This window comes from Cydia strobilella, chromosome 18 (assembly GCF_947568885.1).
Source record: "Cydia strobilella chromosome 18, ilCydStro3.1, whole genome shotgun sequence".
NCBI classification, from domain to species: domain Eukaryota; kingdom Metazoa; phylum Arthropoda; class Insecta; order Lepidoptera; family Tortricidae; genus Cydia; species Cydia strobilella.
Genome location: NC_086058.1, coordinates 994,369 through 1,014,688, shown reverse-complemented (window position 1 = coordinate 1,014,688; position 20,320 = coordinate 994,369). Strand labels below are relative to the sequence as shown.

Below are 20,320 nucleotides of genomic sequence, written 5' to 3'. Positions count from 1 at the left end.
GACGACCCTAAGTGGATCTTGGCTTGACTTGGAGAGACGAAGTTCAGAAAGACCTCAGCGAACTCGGCGCCGTCGACTGGACAGAAACGGCTTTGGACAGAGTAGCATTTTATCTACATACATATCATAAAGGATTTGCCACACTGGATGCGTTCTGCGGGCAGTCGGTCAGGTCAAACTTCAACTTCAAAGGCTGCTGTCAGTGTTGCGGGTCAACCTGACCGCTGACCGCAGAACGCATCCAATGTGGCAAATCCTTAAACCCTATATTGATGCTTTCAAAAACCGCAAATTACGGACAGAATAAAGACAAACTGATTTGTTGACCAATTTCTTATCTGTGAAAATGTTTTATTGCGTAATAATAACCTCGATTTTGATTTAAAATGACACTAAGTTTAAGTTTTGTAGTTAAGTAATTTATTGGAGACTAGCGTCCCGCTCCGGCTTCTCACGGGTAGTTCAACTAATTTGCACAAAACCTTTACAAATTATACATATAAACCTTCCTCTTGAATCATTCTATCTATTAATAAAACCGCATCAAAATCCGTTGCGTAGTTTTAAAGATCTATAAGCATACATAGGGACAGACGGACGGACAGACAGTGGAAAGCGACTTTGTTTTATACCGTGTAGTGATGTGTTAAATTTGTATGTTAATATATGTAAGTAAATAAAGCTCATTTAAGTGTAAAAACAAATAAATTTAATTTGCCCCATTTTCAGTATCAGTCAAGATGACGTTTTATCAAATGCCGCAATCAAGGGCCTGACACTCTTTGATAGAGAAAGATAGTCTTATTGCGATTCCTATAAGAGGAAAAAGAAAATAGTGCCATTGTCCTTATCACCGACCGGGTGGCATGATAGGTGGTGATGGCGAAATACCGAAATTTATAATAGTAAAGGGAAAAAATCCTATGCTGCCCAAATTTTATCTCTTACCCCCGGTCGCTCGGTGGCGCGTCTATAACTACTTGTATATACTATGTCTATGGCCGCAATGGTGGTCGTAATATGCGATTGGTAATAAAATTAAGGTCTTGCATTAACTTCATGACTTCTCCCACGTCCAAATGTTCGGAACACCATTGTTCCGTGTACGGGAATCCATACATTACCTAGTGACAAACAGACTTAACTCTCAACAATTATGGAGTTTAAATCCTTTCAATGGTGGATTACTCAATAGCTGTGTCATTCGTAGCACGTGTCTTTTGCAAAATAGTCTGTTTAGGAAATTCGACTTGTGACTCGGTGATTACCAAACTCACTTATTAATGTTGCGATTCATTGAAAATAAGTTACCAAAACTATGTACCGTAGGGAACCCTACTTTCCCTTATTAATATTTTTACGTTCAAAGGCGTATTAGGCTAACAAAAGTCAGTAAACCTTTATTCAAAATCAAAAAATCAAAAATCAAAATATCTTCTTTTGCTAGAATATGAAAACAAGGCAAAGGATCTTATGGTTAAGTCGTCCATGCATATTCGACGGGATACCGCCGTTTAGCCAAAATATTTTTCGCCAAATTTCACTTCCCAACAAACTTATGGCATCAGTTTCATTTCCCAAATGAAATTTTAGCAAGTTTTTTACTTCGCAACTATTTCATTTCCCAACCCCATATTGCGAAATGAAAATGACGTACTAGGTTAGGTTAGGTTAGGTTGGATTATGAAAATTTGCGAAATGAAATTTTGTCAAATGATAATTTGCGTAAACTAGTTTGGGAAGTAATACTTTGGGAAACGATTTTTGGCAATACATTAGTAAACCATATTCGACCTGCAGGCGTGCAAATTATATACACTTTAATTATTATATATTACATTAGAAATTCTAGAACTAAAAACATAATATTAAAATGATCAAGATTAATCAAAGATGGACAAGGTTTACCACAATTATGAATGAGGAGTGAAAATTCCTGATAAAAAAGCTTGAACCCCCCAAAACTTCTATGCATTTGACATTTTGAAAGACCTCCATCTACACTAGCGCCCCTAGCGGCGAAATTAAACGCGGTAGCCCTCATTATTGCACTAGTGCGGTAAAGTAGCACCATATGTACTGTAAAAGATGTATTTCAACTATCATCCAAAAATTACGTTTGTCATTTTTTATCGACAAACATTAAGTATGTAGGAATGCATATAAACTAAAAATTTCATAATTAATTCTAGAAATAATTATGTAACTTAATTGGAGTTTTCTGTAATCACACTTAGCCAGACTTACTGGAACACTATCATTAAGTATTATATAAGTTACACTTTTGAAGATCAAAAACGTTAATTGATTTAAATATCAGGTTACCTAAAATAAAAAACCGGCCAAGTAGAGTCGGACTCACGCACCGAGGGTTCCGTACTTTTTAGTATTTGTTGTTATAGGGCAACAGAAATACATCATCTGTGAAAATTTCAACTGTCACGGCTGATGAGATACAGCCTGGTGACAGACAGACAGACAGACGGACAGACGGACAGCGGAGTCTTAGTAATAGGGTCCTGTTTTTACCCTTTGGGTACGGAACCCTAAAAAAGCAACCATGACGGAGACGTGACGGAAAGTTACGTCGGTCAAATTCGTTCCGCAATTAGGCTGCCACCTAAACGTACAAGCAGAAGTTTAACCCAATTCGCAACTGATAACGTTTACGTACGTGACGATAAACCAATATGACTAAGCGGAGATACTGTTAGACGGCGGTGCAAGTCATAGGTAAGAGAAGAAAGAGTTGGTTTAAAGGTTCCATTTGGATTGCAACTACGAGCTACGGCAGCATTGATATAGCAGCATCACTGCTGCAGTGCTACGTTTTAGCATCGGCAAACGGGCGATGTGAATTTAAATTGACTGACGGCTTGAACGATCTGGCCCCTATTTCACCACGGTGACAGGTGCGACAATTGTCGACATCACTGTTACTGACGTCACAGGCCTCTATAGGCTACGGTAACCGCTTACCATCGGACGGGCGGTGTGCTTGTTTGCCACCAACATTTTAAATAAATAAATAAAACATATAATATCGCCAATAAATATGTACTTATTTTGCGAAGCTAATGACAATTATCACAAGTAACACGACCATTGTCACGAAACTCCGACACAGAACTCATTTCTTGACAAGAACTACCGAAAATTCTTTTTTAATACAGTTGCTCAAAAAGTGCTACTTTTCGTGGCTGTTTAGCGTGCGGAAAGTTGGTTTTCGCGAACTAGTGCTTTTTACTTTTCCAATTTTTTTAAATTTTTACTTGTTCCAATTCATGACTACTTATTGATGAGTGTTTCCTTTAAACGTCGTAATCAACATAAAAACCTACTGTTAATGTAAGAATACGAAAAATATGCATATTTCATATTTTATTACTTACCTCTTCATCATTATAAGTATTATAACACGTTTATTTTTTAATGTTGAAAAACCGTTCTTAATAAGTTGTCTGAATGGAACGGAACGCCTGTCAAAGAATAGGCGTATTTTCTTACTGCAAAAATGTTTTAAGTTTCCAAAGGCAACATTCGATATTGTTTTTATAAATATACGATACACAAATAATCGTAAATATAATGATATTTAGGTAATAATAGTATAATGTTTTAATATTTACAAATGTTTCTGTCTTATAGAACATGCATTTGAAAAAAAAAAACTTTCATTGAAGTGGGTTCAATAAAAATCTATTCTAGTCGAATAAAAGCTAGAAAAACACCTCTTCATAATGTCAATGTCAATGATGTCACAGAATTAATAATATAAAAGTTTCGAATTCCATTCCTTACTTGTTGCTTTTCTTATTTTATCGCAACTGTATTAAAAAACGTCGTTCGAAACACGTGCGGAAATGTCATTACTTCACGAGTACCGAGATATCTTGCCACGAGCCGTAGTTGATACTTTCCGCACTAGTATCGAAATGTACTATTAAATCTTGTGACAATTGTCATCATCATCGTCATAAACTTACCTGTTTTGCCGATATAATAAAGTTTTGTTAAAATAATACAATGATGGTGGCAAACAGAAATATGGCCCGCCCGATGGTAAGCGGTAGTCGTAGCTCATGGAGGTCTGTGACGTCAGCAACAGTGATGTCGACAATTGTCACACTTGTCACCGTGGTGAAATAGGGGAGATGGCAAAAAAATTTGACATTGTCGGCACAGTCGCCATTTGAATGTCACTAGCTGGTACCGCATTATCAGCGCCAATCTATAAAATACATACGGGTCAAACTGAGAACCACCTTTTTTTTGAAGGCGGTTAAAAACACACACAGCTTCAAAAGCGTAGTCCGGCCGATATAACACTACGCACTACGTTACGACGTCAGGACAGTCAAAAGAAGCCTACGCATTGCCCACAAGGGACTCATTATTCTAGCAGATATATGAACTGTCCGTATAGTAAAATTTTAGTGAAACGTTATACCTACAAACGTTTGCTGTTTTGCAACAGGCCATAGCGATAGCTCGATGTTCGCTTGTCACTTGGACCAATCAGCGGTAAGGACTGGCCGTGCGCATGATTCACCAGTAATCTGCGCATTAGCCACGCTCGTTTCACAAACCACTTTAATTGACTTTACTCTCGAAAATCCGGGTGAAGAAAACCTTCAATATTTAATATTATATGTATACCATACCTACATATGAATCAATTTAATTTAGGCCAGGTAGTTTCAAACACATTTATTCAGTAAATAGGTTACAGTACCACTTTACATGTAAACTTTTTGAAAGCCATTGTAAAAAGTTGTATTTTGGAATTTTTTGTTTATTTTTAAACAAAAAATTCCAAAATACAATTATAAATATGGAATAAGTGAAATATTAGATATTTTATTAGATATGTTATACGGTCTCTAAATGTCGAATTACACAAAAAAATATATAATAAAAATACAAACAGCAGACAAATACTAAAATTATTTAGAGATATTTAAAACTCTCTGTCAGAGATAAAATGTATATAATTTAAAAAAACCGGACATGTGCGGTTCACGGCGTTCGCGTTTGCAAAGAGATCGCCCACGTAGGACACTTCTATAGGTATCAAAGGATTGATTCACCCCGCCCCGCATCGCTTCGCTTCGCGTTCGCTTGTTGTTCGCCTACGTAGTACGCTGCGTTAGATACGCTGAACAGGTATATTTTGACCTTGATAAGTTATTATGAATTCCATGACGTCTGTAACACTAAACAGGGCGATTAAACTTTTGGCGTGTAAATAGAAAGCATAATTAAATTAAATATTAAAAACCGGCCAAGTGCGTGTCGGACTCGCGTTCCAAGGGTTCCGTACATTACACAATTTAAACAATGTATTTTTTATGTGAAACGTGAGTGAAATGTCTTTAAAAACCCCGTAGGGGACGGATCAAAAACTAAGTATTTAAGCCCGACTCACGCTTGACTGCAATTTCTAATAGGTTTTCCTGTAATCTACCGGTAAAGATCTATTTTGTGTATTTTTTTCAAAATTTTAGACGGAGTAGTTTCGGAGATAAAGGGGGGAATGGTCATTTTTTGCCTATTTTCTTGAATAACTTCTAAATTGTTTATCGTAAAATTATAAAAAAAATATATTTGAGATTCCCACAGTGAGCTCTTTCATTTGTTCATTTTATATATAACACGATATAGTTTGAAAAACTTTATTTTTGAATTTTCTCATTTACCCCCCCAAAGTGGCCCCCATGTTTAATATTCATTTGTTTACGTTACATGTCCGTCTTTGGGTCACAAACTTACATACGTATACCAAATTTCAACTTAATTGGTCCAGTAGTTTCGGAGAAAATAGGCTGTGACAGACGGACAGACAGACAGACGTACGAGTGATCCTATAAGGGTTCCGTTTTTTCCTTAAGAGGTACGAAACCCTAAAAATGATCAATAAAATAACCTAAGAGTATTATCCCACCCCTTAGCAAAGCCAATCCTAAAAACCGACGATAAAATTAGAAAAATAATGTTTTACAAAATAATGTTTTCATAATCCGGCCGTTATTTAAAATAAATTATTCAAAACAGTTTCAATGGGTGTTTTTCAAAATACAAGGGGATTAAATCCTTTTGAAATTCGTCTCCCCTTTTCCCCCTGAAACATGTGCATAGATTATTTCATAGCAGATTCGCCAATAAAAAATCGTTTTAAAGCTTGGCAAGATTCTGTTTGGCCCTGACATAGTGTCGCTACAAGCAGGTTATATATGATGGCAGTAATGTGCGTCGTGTCCTGTCAAATAAAATGTCAGTGCGTCATGTCAGCGACTAATTTCAAAAAAGTTAGAAATTCTACCTTCGACATCTTCGTCCATAGATTTGATGTAAATGTTTTATCGCATTTAAAACTTTTTTTCTCGCATCTTTGGTAACCTTTTTTGGCATTTTGTGGTAAATCGTTTTTAACTGCGAAATATTTCGTTTTGTTTCCATCGGTGACATTAGATGACTTTTAACGTCAATTTACTTAGTACCACTGAAAGTAATCAACACAGTGAAGGCCAAATAAAATATTGTCAGGTATAGATAAATATTGTTTGGTAAATAAAGTCACGCCGGCTTCTAAGAAAACAAAATCGCTGAAGTTTCACATGTCCCTTTTTATTCTAAAGAGTTTTTTAACCAGTGGTATTTCGGCTGTTGAAGTAATCTATGATGGAGGCTTCGCGTTACGCGTGAAAACCGGATCTGGTCGGATTATAACCGGTTTTTTACCGGTTTTTACTGGTTTTTTACGCGTCCAATTTTATTTAATATTCCCTTTTCGCTCTGTTCGAACGAAAACTACTTGAATGGTATTCGGGATATTTTAAAATGAGAAATAAAATGCGATATCTCGATATTGAATTACATTGGAATCGAATTACTCGTTTGATCGAGCAATTATACTACGCGTCTCGTTCTCGATGATAGCTGATAACATGTAGATCTTTAGAGTCTGTGATAGAGCTTTGTTTAAAATATTTGTACTCTTTAAGTATGTATAACATTTAAATTAAATGATACAAATATTTTACAACTTTGGCACAGTATTTATTAATTATTCATAATCAACAAAAAAATAACAATTACAATATTTATATGACATGCATATAATTAACACAGCCTTAATTATCTTTAGTTAGAATACTGATAGCGAACTTATTATTTGTTTCTATAATAGGTCTGTTATAGAAACGTGCGAAAGTAGTTGACCCCTCTGTCCAACCTGCAGTTCTTCTAATAGTATCAATGTCTATACCTCTCCTATAGGCAGTAGACACAGAGGCATGTTTAGTACTATATGCACTAAATTTTTCAGTATCAATGCCAGCCTTGCCGAGCAAAGATTTGATCCAATGACCAATTGTCTGAGGACTGACTGGATTGTGAGGCTTCACGGATGATAGAAATAGTCTCTTATTTCCAGCTCTAATTTTTTCTGTTATTTTTAAATAATGAAGGATTATGGTGGCTACACAAACTTTTGGTCGTTCTCTGAAGAAAGGAATCATGAGTAGGGGTTGATTTTTTTCAAGTTTTGATGTCTTTATCCTATCAGGAATTTTTATTTGAAGCCCTGATGAACTCATATTTATCTCATCTATATTAATCAAGCCTATTGTTTGTAACCTATGGGCTGTAACCAGAACTAACAATGTTGTCGCAATCTCTGATATAATTTTTAAGTTTAGATTCTCCAACTTATCTTGGTTTTCAATATATTCTAAAACTTGCTCGATATTCAATGTTTCTGAGTATTTAGGTGCAGAAGGACGTCTCCTGAAAATGCCCTTAAAAAATCTGGATATAATGGCATCATTGGATATGTCTCTTTTTGCTATGAGTGAGATTGCTGATCTTGAAGAATTTAATGTACCATAACTTGCATTCTCATTGAATCTCATTGTCAAAAACTCTATAACATTGGCACAGGTAGGATCAAATATATCATATTTATTAGTTGTAGCAAAATGTACCCATTTTTTGAGACATCCTTCATATTGCTTAAGGGTGGATTGTGCTATTGAGTCTATAATAAAATCAACCGACATCTCGGGAACTCCTTTTTTCAGGTACGCCTCCCTGATAATTTCCCTACCACTAGAGAAAGTTTGTGTGATAGAGGATGTATTCTGCTCCTGCAAGGAGAAAGTAGTAGGTCAGTAGAAGGTTCAAATATTATAGGAGATTCACATAAAAGTGATGTAAACATTGGATACCACGCCTGTGTGGGCCAATTTGGTACAACTACTACTCCTGTTGCTTTATCATTAATTATTTTTCTCAATACTGGCAATATTACAGCAAAAGGGGGAAAGGCGTAGAAATGTTCTTTTTCCCATGAAATCGTGAAAGCATCTACTACTGATGCTTCTGGATCAGGGTAACGGGAGCAAAATGTTTTGCACTTGGTATTAATTCTGGATGCGAACAGATCAATACTACAGTTACCAAATTTTTTCACAATTTGCTTAAAATATTTGCCCGCTAGCTCCCATTCGGTGTCTAAGTTCGTATCGCGCGAAGCAGTATCTGCGTCGACGTTATCTTTTGACGCAATGTATGAAGCTACTATCCATATTTTTCGGCTTTCACACCACTGCCATATTTTACGGGCTAATTCACTCAAGTGGGGAAATTTGACACCTCCGGCCGTATTGATGTAAGAAATAGCTGTAGTATTATCTATACGCATTAGAATTTCACAGTTACTGAGTTTAGAGGCAAAACATTTTAATCCGAAAAAGGCGGCTAGGAGCTCAAGATAATTTATATGAAATTTTTTATCATCCTGGTTCCAGAATCCACGGGTAGTTATTGAATTGGATTCTGCGCCCCAACCTGATCTAGATGCATCTGAGGAAATAATTATTTTGTATTTCTTTGTGCATATGGGGTTAGAACCAGTCAAAACATTTATGTGCCACCAAGTAAGATCTTCTTTTACATAATCAGTCATTTTCATATAACTATCAAAATCATCATTATTTACAGTTAACGCTAGCCATTTAGCTCTCTCTAGTCTCTTACAATATATTTTACTATATTGAACTGCATGCGATGCTGCAACTAAAACTCCTAGTAGTTGCGCGAAAAGGCGGATTTTGTACTGATTTCCTACTTTAAAATGGTTTATGAAATTTATAATTTGTTTTTTCTTATCATCTGGTAAATCAACAGAGTATTTTTCTGAGTCTAAAAAGAAACCAAGGTATTTGCATCTTTTACTTGGATTTGTATGGCTTTTCTTATAATTTATAATAAATCCTAGTTTTTCTAGAAGTGTGATAATATTTTTTACATTATTTTTACAGGATTCATATGTATCACTAATGCACAGTAAATCATCTAAGTAAACTAAGGATAACCAGCCATTTAAGCGTATATTATTCATAACGGGTTTCATGATCTTGGTAAAAATATAAGGACTAGTTGATAACCCGAATGGGAGACATGTGAACTGATATAAAATACCGTCAAATCTAAACCTTAAGAATTTCCTGCTATTTTTACACATCGGGACTAAAAAATAGGCATCTTTCAAGTCTAATGTTGCCATATACATATTTGGAGAAATTAAGTCTCTGGCTGCTCTAAGATCCTCCATTTTAAAATGAAAAGTTTCTATGAACTCATTTAATTTTTGCAAATTAATAATAAATCTATAAGATCCGTCTGGTTTTTCAACTAGGAAGTAGGATGAAACAAATTGTCCCTCGCAATCTGAACATATTTCAATAGCCCCTTTAGACAGAAGTGTGGAAATTTCTAGTTCTATCTTTTTAAATTCACCCGGAGGCCAGCTGAGAGTTGGCTCTCTGACTTGAAAAGGTTTATTTTTAAAAATTATACCATAACCTCTGATACAATTTATAATGAAGTCATCAGTTGTAATAGTTTTCCATATTTCCACAAAATGTTGGAGGCGACCTGCACTATAATTTACCTTTACTTCTTCGATGCTGGACGGCTTTGTTTTTGTGATGTGGAGCGTCCTGGATTCTGTGAAGACTTCGTCTGGAATGGCTTCGGTTTGTATCTCACATTGGTGAATTGCCTCCGTGGATAATAGCCCACCTGTCTGGGTCTCGCAGGTGGGCCTCTCCAGTTTACCTGGTAGGGCTGATAGGAGTGATAGGGTTGTAGGTATGGCTTCTTGGCTGGTGGTTTTTCTGGCGCCTTAAGTGAAGCTGAAGCCTTCTTAATATTTTTGGCATCTTTTACTTGCTCATTCAGTTTGATACCATAAAGCCATTCATCAGAATCTGTCGCTTCTAGGGTAGATTTAATATCCTTATCAAGATTTGGTGTAATGAAAGACTTTCTTGCAACTGAGTGTTGATGAAATACGTCTGTCATAATTTTTCCAGTGTCCCAAAGATATTTCATAAGTTGCATGTGGTCAACTTCTTCTTCAGGATTTTCCATTAACATTGATATAGCTGTCCCGAGTGAAATCAGGCCCGTACCCACACAGTTTTGGGTGTTGGCAAAGTGCTGATCTCTCTTTTTAGCAATTTCTGTTAAGTGGCTCACTATCTCCATGTTTATTTTGGGTGCTTCAGTGCGAAGAGGCCCTTCTCTAGAATATTTTTTGAGAAGACCCTTTCGAGTCTCCTCTGTAAGACCCTTTGTGATCCAGTGAGTCCACTGTTTTTGGATAGTCTCGTCAATATTTGTGATTGCATTAGAGGAAGGTAACTCCTCCCCCATCATTTCTAGGAATTCCTGATTCCAGTCTTGTGGAGCCTCAATTGATTCTTGAATATTATCCTCGGGTGCAATAATATCCACGTCCGATGAAGGGGACAGTTGAAAGTTACTATTATTTGTAGATAACTCAGAGTCTTTATTAGATATCTCTGGTATATTTTCTTTATTAGCCTCCAAAACATCTGTAAACGAAAATATATGTATAATACATATATATTACGTATTACGATATTACACTTGTAATGACGCAATTCTTTTAAAATTAAGTACTTTTTGTACAAAACGAACAGGTTCTTGTTGAACTTCGTCCGATTATAGCAATAGTTGCCATCTTTTAATATAAAGAAATTATGCTTGCATTTGAAATGGGAAAATGACAAGCTCATGTTCGTATAGAACTGAGCACGCTCGTGTGGAGCTGCCCAAAATATGATGTTCGCATAGAACGTTCATATTTAGTAACTTTTTGATAGAAAACACTATTATTTTCCTTACCTGAAGTATTGTTTTCCTTTTTTTGACTTTGTATAAACTCCGTCATACATTTTGTTAGGTTATCAATTTGTTCTTGCATTAACTTGAGTTTTTTACAAGTTTTTCGATCTTCCCGGTCTCGTTCTTTAGATCGCGAACGTGACCTCTTTTTTGGCATTGTTGAAACACAATATTAGCACGATTTTAACGATATAAACAATTAATTTAGTTTATTGAAAATTCTCAAACGTCAGAAGCTGTTTGCACAACAAAACAATATATGGCGTCCGGCATTGGCGCGCGAGACGTCGTAGCGTCGGGCGCGGGAATATTTTTCAAATTTAAATCTCTAAACGTTGTGAAGTTTAAGCATACTTAACAGTACTACATGTTATCAGCTATCATCGAGAACGAGACGCGTAGTATAATTGCAGTCATGTACAATGAATTATGTCTAGGACTTTTGTCATTTCGTGGCATGTTTTCCTTCCCGTTTTTTCTATTTTTTGTATAAATTTATTTTCTGTGTCCGTGCTTACGAATAAAGATTTTCTATTATCTCCATGTTTAACTTGCACGGTGCACGCTGTACATACCCATTATTTTTAGGGTTCCGTACCCAAAGGGTAAAAACGGGACCCTATTACTAAGACTTCGCTGCCTGTCTGTCTGTCCGTCTGTCACCAGGCTGTATCTCATGAACCGTGATAGCTATACAGTTGAAATTTTCACAGATGATGTATTTCTGTTGCCGCTATAACAACAAATACTAAAAACAATAAAATAAATATTTAAGGGCGCTCCCACACAACAAAAGTGATTTTTTTGCCGTTTTTATAGATACGTAACCCTTCGTGCGCGAGTCCGACTCGCACTTGTTTCAAATTTTATGAAACCTCTGAATGTCAACAGTCTTCATTTACTGGTCTCTACCTATAAATTCAAGATGGCCGCATCTGACACACCTTGCTCGACTTACGGAACTTACCAATTTAGTCCTTATTACAACAGCCTACGTGTCAGATTGGAACGCAATTTAATTCAATAATCTCAAATTGACCACGATCGTAATTTGTTTCGACGAAAATTATCGAGCTTCTGCGGAATTGGGATTTGTATGGAGCTGTTGAATCACCCTTTATTTTATGATGGGGTCAATTCTGATTTCACAATTTGTTACGGTGTTGATACGAACTTGACGACGAACTCGCGCTGATTGGTGAGAGTGAAATGCACTGGAAGTCGTGTCATTCTCATTAACAAATTGGTAAATCAGAATCAACCTCTTGAACGATTAAGGCAGTGAATGCCTTTTGTTTTGTGCTTTTGGTAAATGAAGACAAGGCCAAGTGACCTTTTTTAAATTATAAAATCCAGATTTTATTAGTATGATATTTGTTTTTGGAATGATCTGAAATCGAAATGTGTAAAAATTTAGTGTGTTGAGAAAATTTTAATTGATGCAAGAAACAGTTCTCTTATTAGCTACATTTGGTGGTGTTGTCATGGTGTGTCCTTTTTGAACTATCAGTATTTGTTGAACAATAGTTATTTGTTTTACTAGGGGGCAAAGTTGTTGTTTAACCTCTCGTGCTAATATTGATACCCTAGCAAGCGAAATATTCCAATATTGAACTACGAGCGTAGCGAGTATGTACGAAATATCATTTGCTATTTACTAGCCGCTTTTCGGTGAAGGAAAACATCGTGTGGAAACCGGACTAATCCCAATAAGGTCTATAGTTTACCCTCTGGGTAGGACGCACAGATGGCAGTCGCTTTCGTAGAAACTAGTGCCTACGCCAATTCTCGGGATTAGTTGCCAAGCGGACCCCAGGCTCCCATGAGCCGTGGCAAAAGCCGGGACAATGCGAGGAAGATGATAAACAATAATAACCACAAAAATAGGGGCTTGATAAATTTTTGGGTAGTGTGGTTTTAACCGCTCCCTGAAATTATTTTCTGACTTGGCCTATAATAAATATAAATATATAAATACACATTATAGCCTATGATTGATAAGTAATTTTCTACGTTTTAAAAATAGTAACAGTCGACACAAAATAAATAATAATATAAAGAACATTACAAATCGAAAACAATACTTGGGAAAATTTATCATTATTCTTTACCCTTTGAGCAATAAAAAGATTCACTTTCTATGGAATATTCGATATAAAGCGACCAACGACCAATGCTCCTAAGTGTAGTAAACTATCATTTGTCAAATATCAATGCTAATTGCGGAATCAAGTATGAACCAAGCCCCTTATTACAGGTACAATCGGCTGAATAAATCATACTCAAACGACACTGACAGTAGATTTTTCACGCCGATTTTGACGCTAATTGTACCTTTCGCGTTTTAGGGTTGGGCAGGTTTTGACTGCGGCGATGGCAGAGGGTTATACCTATGTTTGACCTGAGGTAATAAAAGCATAGAGTAATAAGTAAGGATATTAGAGATATAGTAATAACTCAATGGGAGAGGGTTCCGGGAAATTTTATTTATGTATTTCGAAAGCGAGGTATAATTTAATTTAGTCGCTAATAGGTATTAGCGATTAAATTATACCTAAATGATATATATCTTTTTTGTTGTGGGACGTACCACATTATTTATTACAATCTATAAATTGTCACATTATCACAATGAAAAAATCAACGATAATCATGCCAACGTGGGACTCAAACCCACATCCTTGGATCGCCGATCCAATGCGTTACCAATTCCGCCAGCTGACCATCCGTCCATCAACGCAAATTTAGTTATTGCAACTGTGCTAACGTCACTAGCGACATCTTAATTTTAAGGTTTACAACAAGTTAATACAAGTTGATCATCGTTGATTTTTTCATTGGGATTGACATCTGTTTATACAACATATTTATTTTCTATAATGTTGATATTAACATTTGCATTGAAAGGCGATCTTGCACATAACCTCGATTGTATGAGAGCGGCATTTTGGCGGCGGGTTCGTGTGACTTAAATACCTACGTCGCTATCAGAGTGCATCATTTCGCCGTTAAACGCAAGTTTGGCGAACCTAGTATAAGTTTAAAATGTGTTATACTTTTTTGAAAAAAAAAAAAAAAAAATTGTTCAAAGATTTAAAGATTTATTTGTTCAACATAGGTTGTAAATTACAAGATGTTAAATAAATATTTCAATGTCACTATGTCGTGCCTATTGGCAATTTGGCATACAAATTCAATAAAGATATGAAATAATAATCGTCTAGAAGAGTAGTCGATAACCGTGAAACAAAGATCAATTGATGAGTTCCACTAGGTACAGCCAGAGTTCAGCATCAGCTCTATCTTGGGTACTGCTCTCCCAAGTCCTCATCAAGGCCTGTCAGATGTAAGGTACCAAACATTTTTCATTCCGATAGATTACCAGCTAACCTTGCGTCATAGTGCGTTTGGCTGGCCGCTGCGTCTTCTAAGCCGTATCATAGAGTAACTTATACTAGAGCGGTACTGTCATAAAAAAATTTGTAACCCCAGTAAATTCACTACCATCTGTCGACACACTTTAAAACTAAAAATGAAGATTTATAAAAATACGATAGAATGTATTTAAATATAGATAAATGATTTTTTTTATTTGCATTAATTATTTTTAGATGATCAAACGAACTTACCTGAAGTGAAGTTCGATCTTAATTATCCCGGCTTCGTCGAAGAGATTTAAATTTACCATGTAGTAGCTCCGCTACGCGCTATTCCACTCGCACTTTAGCTAATTAACGTTAGAGTAAGAAAGACAAAAAACAAGTTTTCCCACTCCAACTACCCAGTACGGTAGGTTCACTCCGCCGCTAGTCTGGCCCGTCATTATATTTAGAGTTAAGTACATGGACAACATTGGACAGATTTATGGGTACTGGTTAATTGTCAACATTAGCCAGCACGGGAGGGTTGGGACTTTAAATCTCTTCGACGAAGCCGGGATAATTAAGATCGAACTTCACTTCAGGTAAGTTCGTTTGATCATCTAATTATCCCGGCTTCGTCTCGAGATTTAAATTTACCATGTAGATGTTTGGAGGTTATCAATGTTGTCGATGATAAGCAAAACAAATATATCAATCATAAAATAGGTTTTTTTATTGTAAATGGAAACAAAAATATAGTTATCCTTATAACTATTACATAATAAATACACCTTATAATCATAACTCTCTGAATACCGATTCGGTAAAATTATTATGATTTATGATCGGCCTATTGTAAAAATTCGCAAATACTGCGGACTCGCCCGACCAGCCAGCAGTTTTTCGAATGATATCTACTGAAACACCAGCAAGGCTAGCTGCCGACGTGGCCGAGTGACGCGTGCTATGTGGGCGGAACATATCGACATCGACTCCGCTCTCTTCCATAGCCTGCTTTATCCACCGTCCGATTGTTTGGGACGATGCGGCATGGTAAGGTCTCTTATAAGTTAGTATAAGCTTTGTTTCATTTATAGGCCGATTATTTTGAGTAACATTAATATAGGCTAGAAGTGTTTTCGCTGCACAAATACTACATTTTTCATCAAAAAATGGCAAATCAATTATAGGTTGAGATCTTCCAACGGCAGACGTTTTGACCATGTCGGTTATCTTAATAATAATTCTATTATTAAATCTTTGAATATTGTTTAAACGAATCAATGATAATGTTTGCGTTCTCTGACCAGTTGCTAAAGCTAACAAAATAACAAGTTTTTTAGTAATATGTTCAATCGGCAAGGTTTCGTTAGGAAATAAATTTGAAAAATAATTTAATACAATCATAGGATCCCATGTAACAGTGTATCTTGGGAAGGAAGGTTTTAATCTAAAAACTCCTCTGAAGAATCTTTTAAGACAATCATCTTGACTAATACAATTAACTGAAATTAACGAAATAGCCGAACGATGGTTATTTAACGTACCATAAGATGCACCATCTTGTAGGCAACGATTAAGAAAATCTATTAAGTTATTGATTTTTACATCAAAAATATCATTAATTTCATTAATTTGGCAATATTGCCACCACAATTTTAAGCTGGACGAATATTGCGATAAGGTATTTTTTGATAAGGACGATACCATCACTTGTACGGCTGAATGAGGAACTTGTCTTCTCAGGAACGCTTGCCTGACAATATAGTCACAGCCAGGGAAAGCTGGTGGTGTAGGGGATGAATTTGCCTGAAAACAGATGAAAGCAGATGCTTACTAGGTGGAAGTATAATAATTTCGCTAACTGAAAGCGATATTAATAACGGATACCACGCCTGAGATGGTCAGTTAGGAAAGACAAGTATGCCGGTGGCCTTATCGGTTATAATTTTTTGCAACGTTTTTAGTATAAGAGAAAACGGTGGGAACGCATAGAAGAAATACCTATTCCAGTTAACTGTGAAAGCATCTACATTAAAGGCATACGGGTCTCTCTTCCATGAAATATATTTATGGCATTTTGCGTTAATTCTGGAAGCAAAAAGATCTATTTCCGGCTGGCCAAATGATTTAACTATTTTGTCGAAGGCTTGAGAAGACAGTTCCCATTCTGTATCAATATTAACCTTCCTAGATTCAGAATCAGCATCAATATTACGTGTAGACTTTATATAGGAGGCATAAATAAAGATTTGATGCTGTTCACACCACTGCCATATATCACGTGTGATTCTGTTTAAATGCGGGAATTGGACACCGCCCATTCTATTAATATAAGAAATGGCAGTGGTGTTGTCGATACGTAATAGAATTTCACAATGATTACATTCTTTTGCAAACGATTTCAAGCCGAAGTAAGCCGCTAAAAGTTCCAAGTAATTTATGTGTTGTTCTCTTTCTGCAGATGTCCAGAAACCCCCAATTTTCTCCTCTCCACAAGCGGCTCCCCAGCCAGTTGTGGAAGCATCCGTAAATATTTCTAAAACATAATTAAATGTACGAATAGGGTTGTAAATATTAAGGATATTATTCTCCCACCAGTTTAGATCCTCACATAAAAACCTTGGAACTTTCATGACTCGATCATAATTATCGAATTGTAAGAGAGCTAAATACTTAGCTCTTTCTAAAGATTTCGTATAAACCCAGCCATATGAAACTGCTGGGCACGCTGCTGTTAGTGTACCTGTGTACCGAGCAAAATCTCGAATCCGTATCTTATCTATTTTTTTCAATTTTCTTGTAAGCTCTATAATAGTCTGTCTTTTTTTTAAAGGCAGTTCTAATGTCATATTTCGTGAGTTTAAAATGAAACCAAGAAATTGACAAGTTTGACTCGGAATCAAAACACTCTTTTTGTAGTTAATAATAAATCCTAATTTGGTAAATAGCTTAATCGTTTCTGTTGCATTCTCTATGCACTCCTCGAATGTATCTCCGATACATAGTGTGTCGTCTAGATAGGATACGGATTTATAACCCCTCGATCGCAAATAAGTCATTACAGGTTTCATAATTTTAGTGAATATGTACGGCGCCGAACAGAGCCCGAAAGCGAGGGCACAAAATTCATACAAAATACCATTAAACGAAAAGCGTAAATATTTACGATGTTCAACATCAATCGGTACCAAAAAATATGCTTCCGTAAGGTCCAAATTAATCATAAAACAATTAGACGTCATAAGCTTTACGGCCGTTCTCGAGTCTTCCATTTTAAAATGATCTGCGAGTACAAATTTATTAAACTTTTTAAGATTTAAAATAAATCTCATATCTCCATTACTTTTTGGCACTAGAAATATACTTGATATAAATTGACCATTAACCGGCTCGCAACGTCTAATTGCTTGAATTTCTAGCAAATGTGATATTTCTTTTCCAATAGCCGAGGATTCGCTACTACTAAACGATTGTTTAGGGTACAAAGCGGGATCTTGATGTGGTATTTCAATAAAGGGAATTTTGTAGCCCGAGATAGTATCTAAGACGTTACTATCGGAAGTAATAGTACGCCAAGCATCAAAAAAGAATCTCAGTCGACCTGCCTGTACCTCTACGTCGCACGCCGGTACGGGGATCTCGACCGCGGCGCCGGCCGTCGGCTGGATGCGGGCGGTGCTCGGCGCGGGGCGCGCGGGGGAGGGGCCGGCGCTCGGCGCGGCCGCGGCGGCGGCGGCGGCGGGGCCGCCCGCGGTGCTCGCTGCCCGCCGCCGCCGCCGCGTTGTACTGGCGGTCGGTTGACGCGTTGCTGGCGCGGCAGGCCCGCCCAGTTTAAATTAGAGGATGAAGTAGATGGTGCCGTGGGCGCGATCAGCTCTCCTGTCTTCTTTATGCCCCTTGACGACTTGATGAACTCCCCCAAGTTCTCCCCGAATAGGAAACTGTCGCGTGGCCGCTCTTTGAACAGGGTGACATATGATTTATCTAATAACGGCATAATTAGTGATCGCCGTGTGTCTGTCTCTAAGAAGTGAGAGTCGGCGAGAAGCTTGCCGGCGTCGTTGAGTATTTTAACAACCTCCGAGCCCTTCATAGACTTTGTTAGTATGCCGGACATAGCTTTTCCTAAGGCTGCGATAGCGCGACCTATTTGATTCTGCTTGGAGGAAACGCGGGCATCTCTGCTCCGGCACGTTTCGGTTAGCATGGCAGACACTTCTGGGTTTAGCACTGGGGGCTTTGACATGGGGACGTTTTTAGGAAACAGATATTTCTTTAAAAGGTCTTCCTTGATTTCCTTTGCAAGACCCGTTTTAAGTATGGGCTCCCATCGCTGAGATATATCTTGCAGAATATCGTCTCCCCACTGAGGGGTATCCGTGACGGAATCCCCAAGTGCAAGAAGTAAATCAGGGTCTACATTGGGTACCTGGCCGGCTGATGATGATGTTGGATCATTCATTTCCTCTACTTGTGTAGCTAACTCGGTGCCAGGTTCTTCAACCACATTATTTTCATCCGTGTACAGCTCAGTCTGGACGACGTCGTTATTGAGATGTTCTGGAAACATCGAATTTAATTGAACATATTGAAATAACACTACTTTCCTGCGGAGCGGAAAAAATAATTACAAAAGAGGGTACATTTGGTACAATCTTTAATAAAAGAGGGTACCATCTCTAAATTATTGTAAAAATAAAAGTTGGTTGCACTTAACTCGAGCGCAACATATAAAAATTGGTTAATATCTCGTATTAACTCGAAATAAATATCACTGGTCAATATCTCGTATTGACTCGGGAATAAAAAGTCTACTGCCTAACATCTCGTGTTAGATCGGAGACAATAATAACGACAATTTAAATTCCGTAGATACTAACCTTCTGGTTGTACATCTATCGCCTCGTCATCGCTCGAATCGCTTCCACTGGAGTAGATCACGCGACGCCTTCGTTTTGTTGTCGCCAGCTTAGCTTCATAGTCCTTTATTTTTCTTCTCCAACGGTCTTCATTGGTTTCTTGATGTGACCGTTTCGACATTTTTATTTAAATCACTATTTATGTATGTATTTTTATAGCCAAGTGCGTAGTGCACGCGCGCACGAAAGATAATGACGGGCCAGACTAGCGGCGGAGTGAACCTACCGTACTGGGTAGTTGGAGTGGGAAAACTTGTTTTTTGTCTTTCTTACTCTAACGTTAATTAGCTAAAGTGCGAGTGGAATAGCGCGTAGCGGAGCTACTACATGGTAAATTTAAATCTCGAGACGAAGCCGGGATAATTATGATTTTGACCCATGTTCTTTCACTGATATGCGTTAAAATTGTTAAATAACAAACGAAACCGTCAATGCCATCTATACGACTGTAGGCCAAAACTAGTAGCGCCCTCTGAACGAGAATCAAATTTTCTTGATTTTCGAGGCACGTTTTTTCCTTAGACTGTATCTATCTATTACGGAGTTATATCTATCTTTGGCCGTATATACGGCTAATACGCACTAATCATTATATCACAGACAAACAATAATAGTCAAAACAGGGTTATCTCATGCAATAAATCTTAATTAGGTAATTCAGTCAAAACAATTGTATAGAAAAGAACTTATGTTTCCAAAGAGTAAAAATCCTAATAAACAGTCTGGAACCCTCTGAAAGCCAGCGGCTCGCACCTTTTAGACGGCGGTAATTGCTCTGCATATTTCATGGCGTCGATCGATGTTGCAACCGTCACACGC

General features: G+C 37.1%; 2 protein-coding genes across 2 annotated transcripts; both read right to left on the bottom strand.

The window, feature by feature from the left end:
• Window positions 1-14,825: 14,825 nt before the first annotated feature.
• LOC134749320 (uncharacterized) lies at window positions 14,826-18,319 on the bottom strand. Its single transcript, XM_063684221.1, has 2 exons — window positions 18,184-18,319; window positions 14,826-16,388 (listed from the first exon to the last, which is right to left on the bottom strand). Exon 2 carries the CDS (start codon window positions 16,287-16,289, stop codon window positions 15,378-15,380), a length of 912 nt encoding a protein of 303 aa, XP_063540291.1. The 5' UTR covers window positions 16,290-16,388; window positions 18,184-18,319; the 3' UTR covers window positions 14,826-15,377.
• Window positions 18,196-19,875, bottom strand: LOC134749623 (uncharacterized). Its single transcript, XM_063684639.1, has 2 exons — window positions 19,463-19,875; window positions 18,196-19,142 (listed from the first exon to the last, which is right to left on the bottom strand). The coding sequence occupies exons 1-2, from the start codon at window positions 19,620-19,622 to the stop codon at window positions 18,196-18,198; spliced, it is 1,107 nt and encodes a 368-aa protein (XP_063540709.1). The 5' UTR covers window positions 19,623-19,875.
• Between the last annotated feature and the right edge of the window lie 445 nt (window positions 19,876-20,320).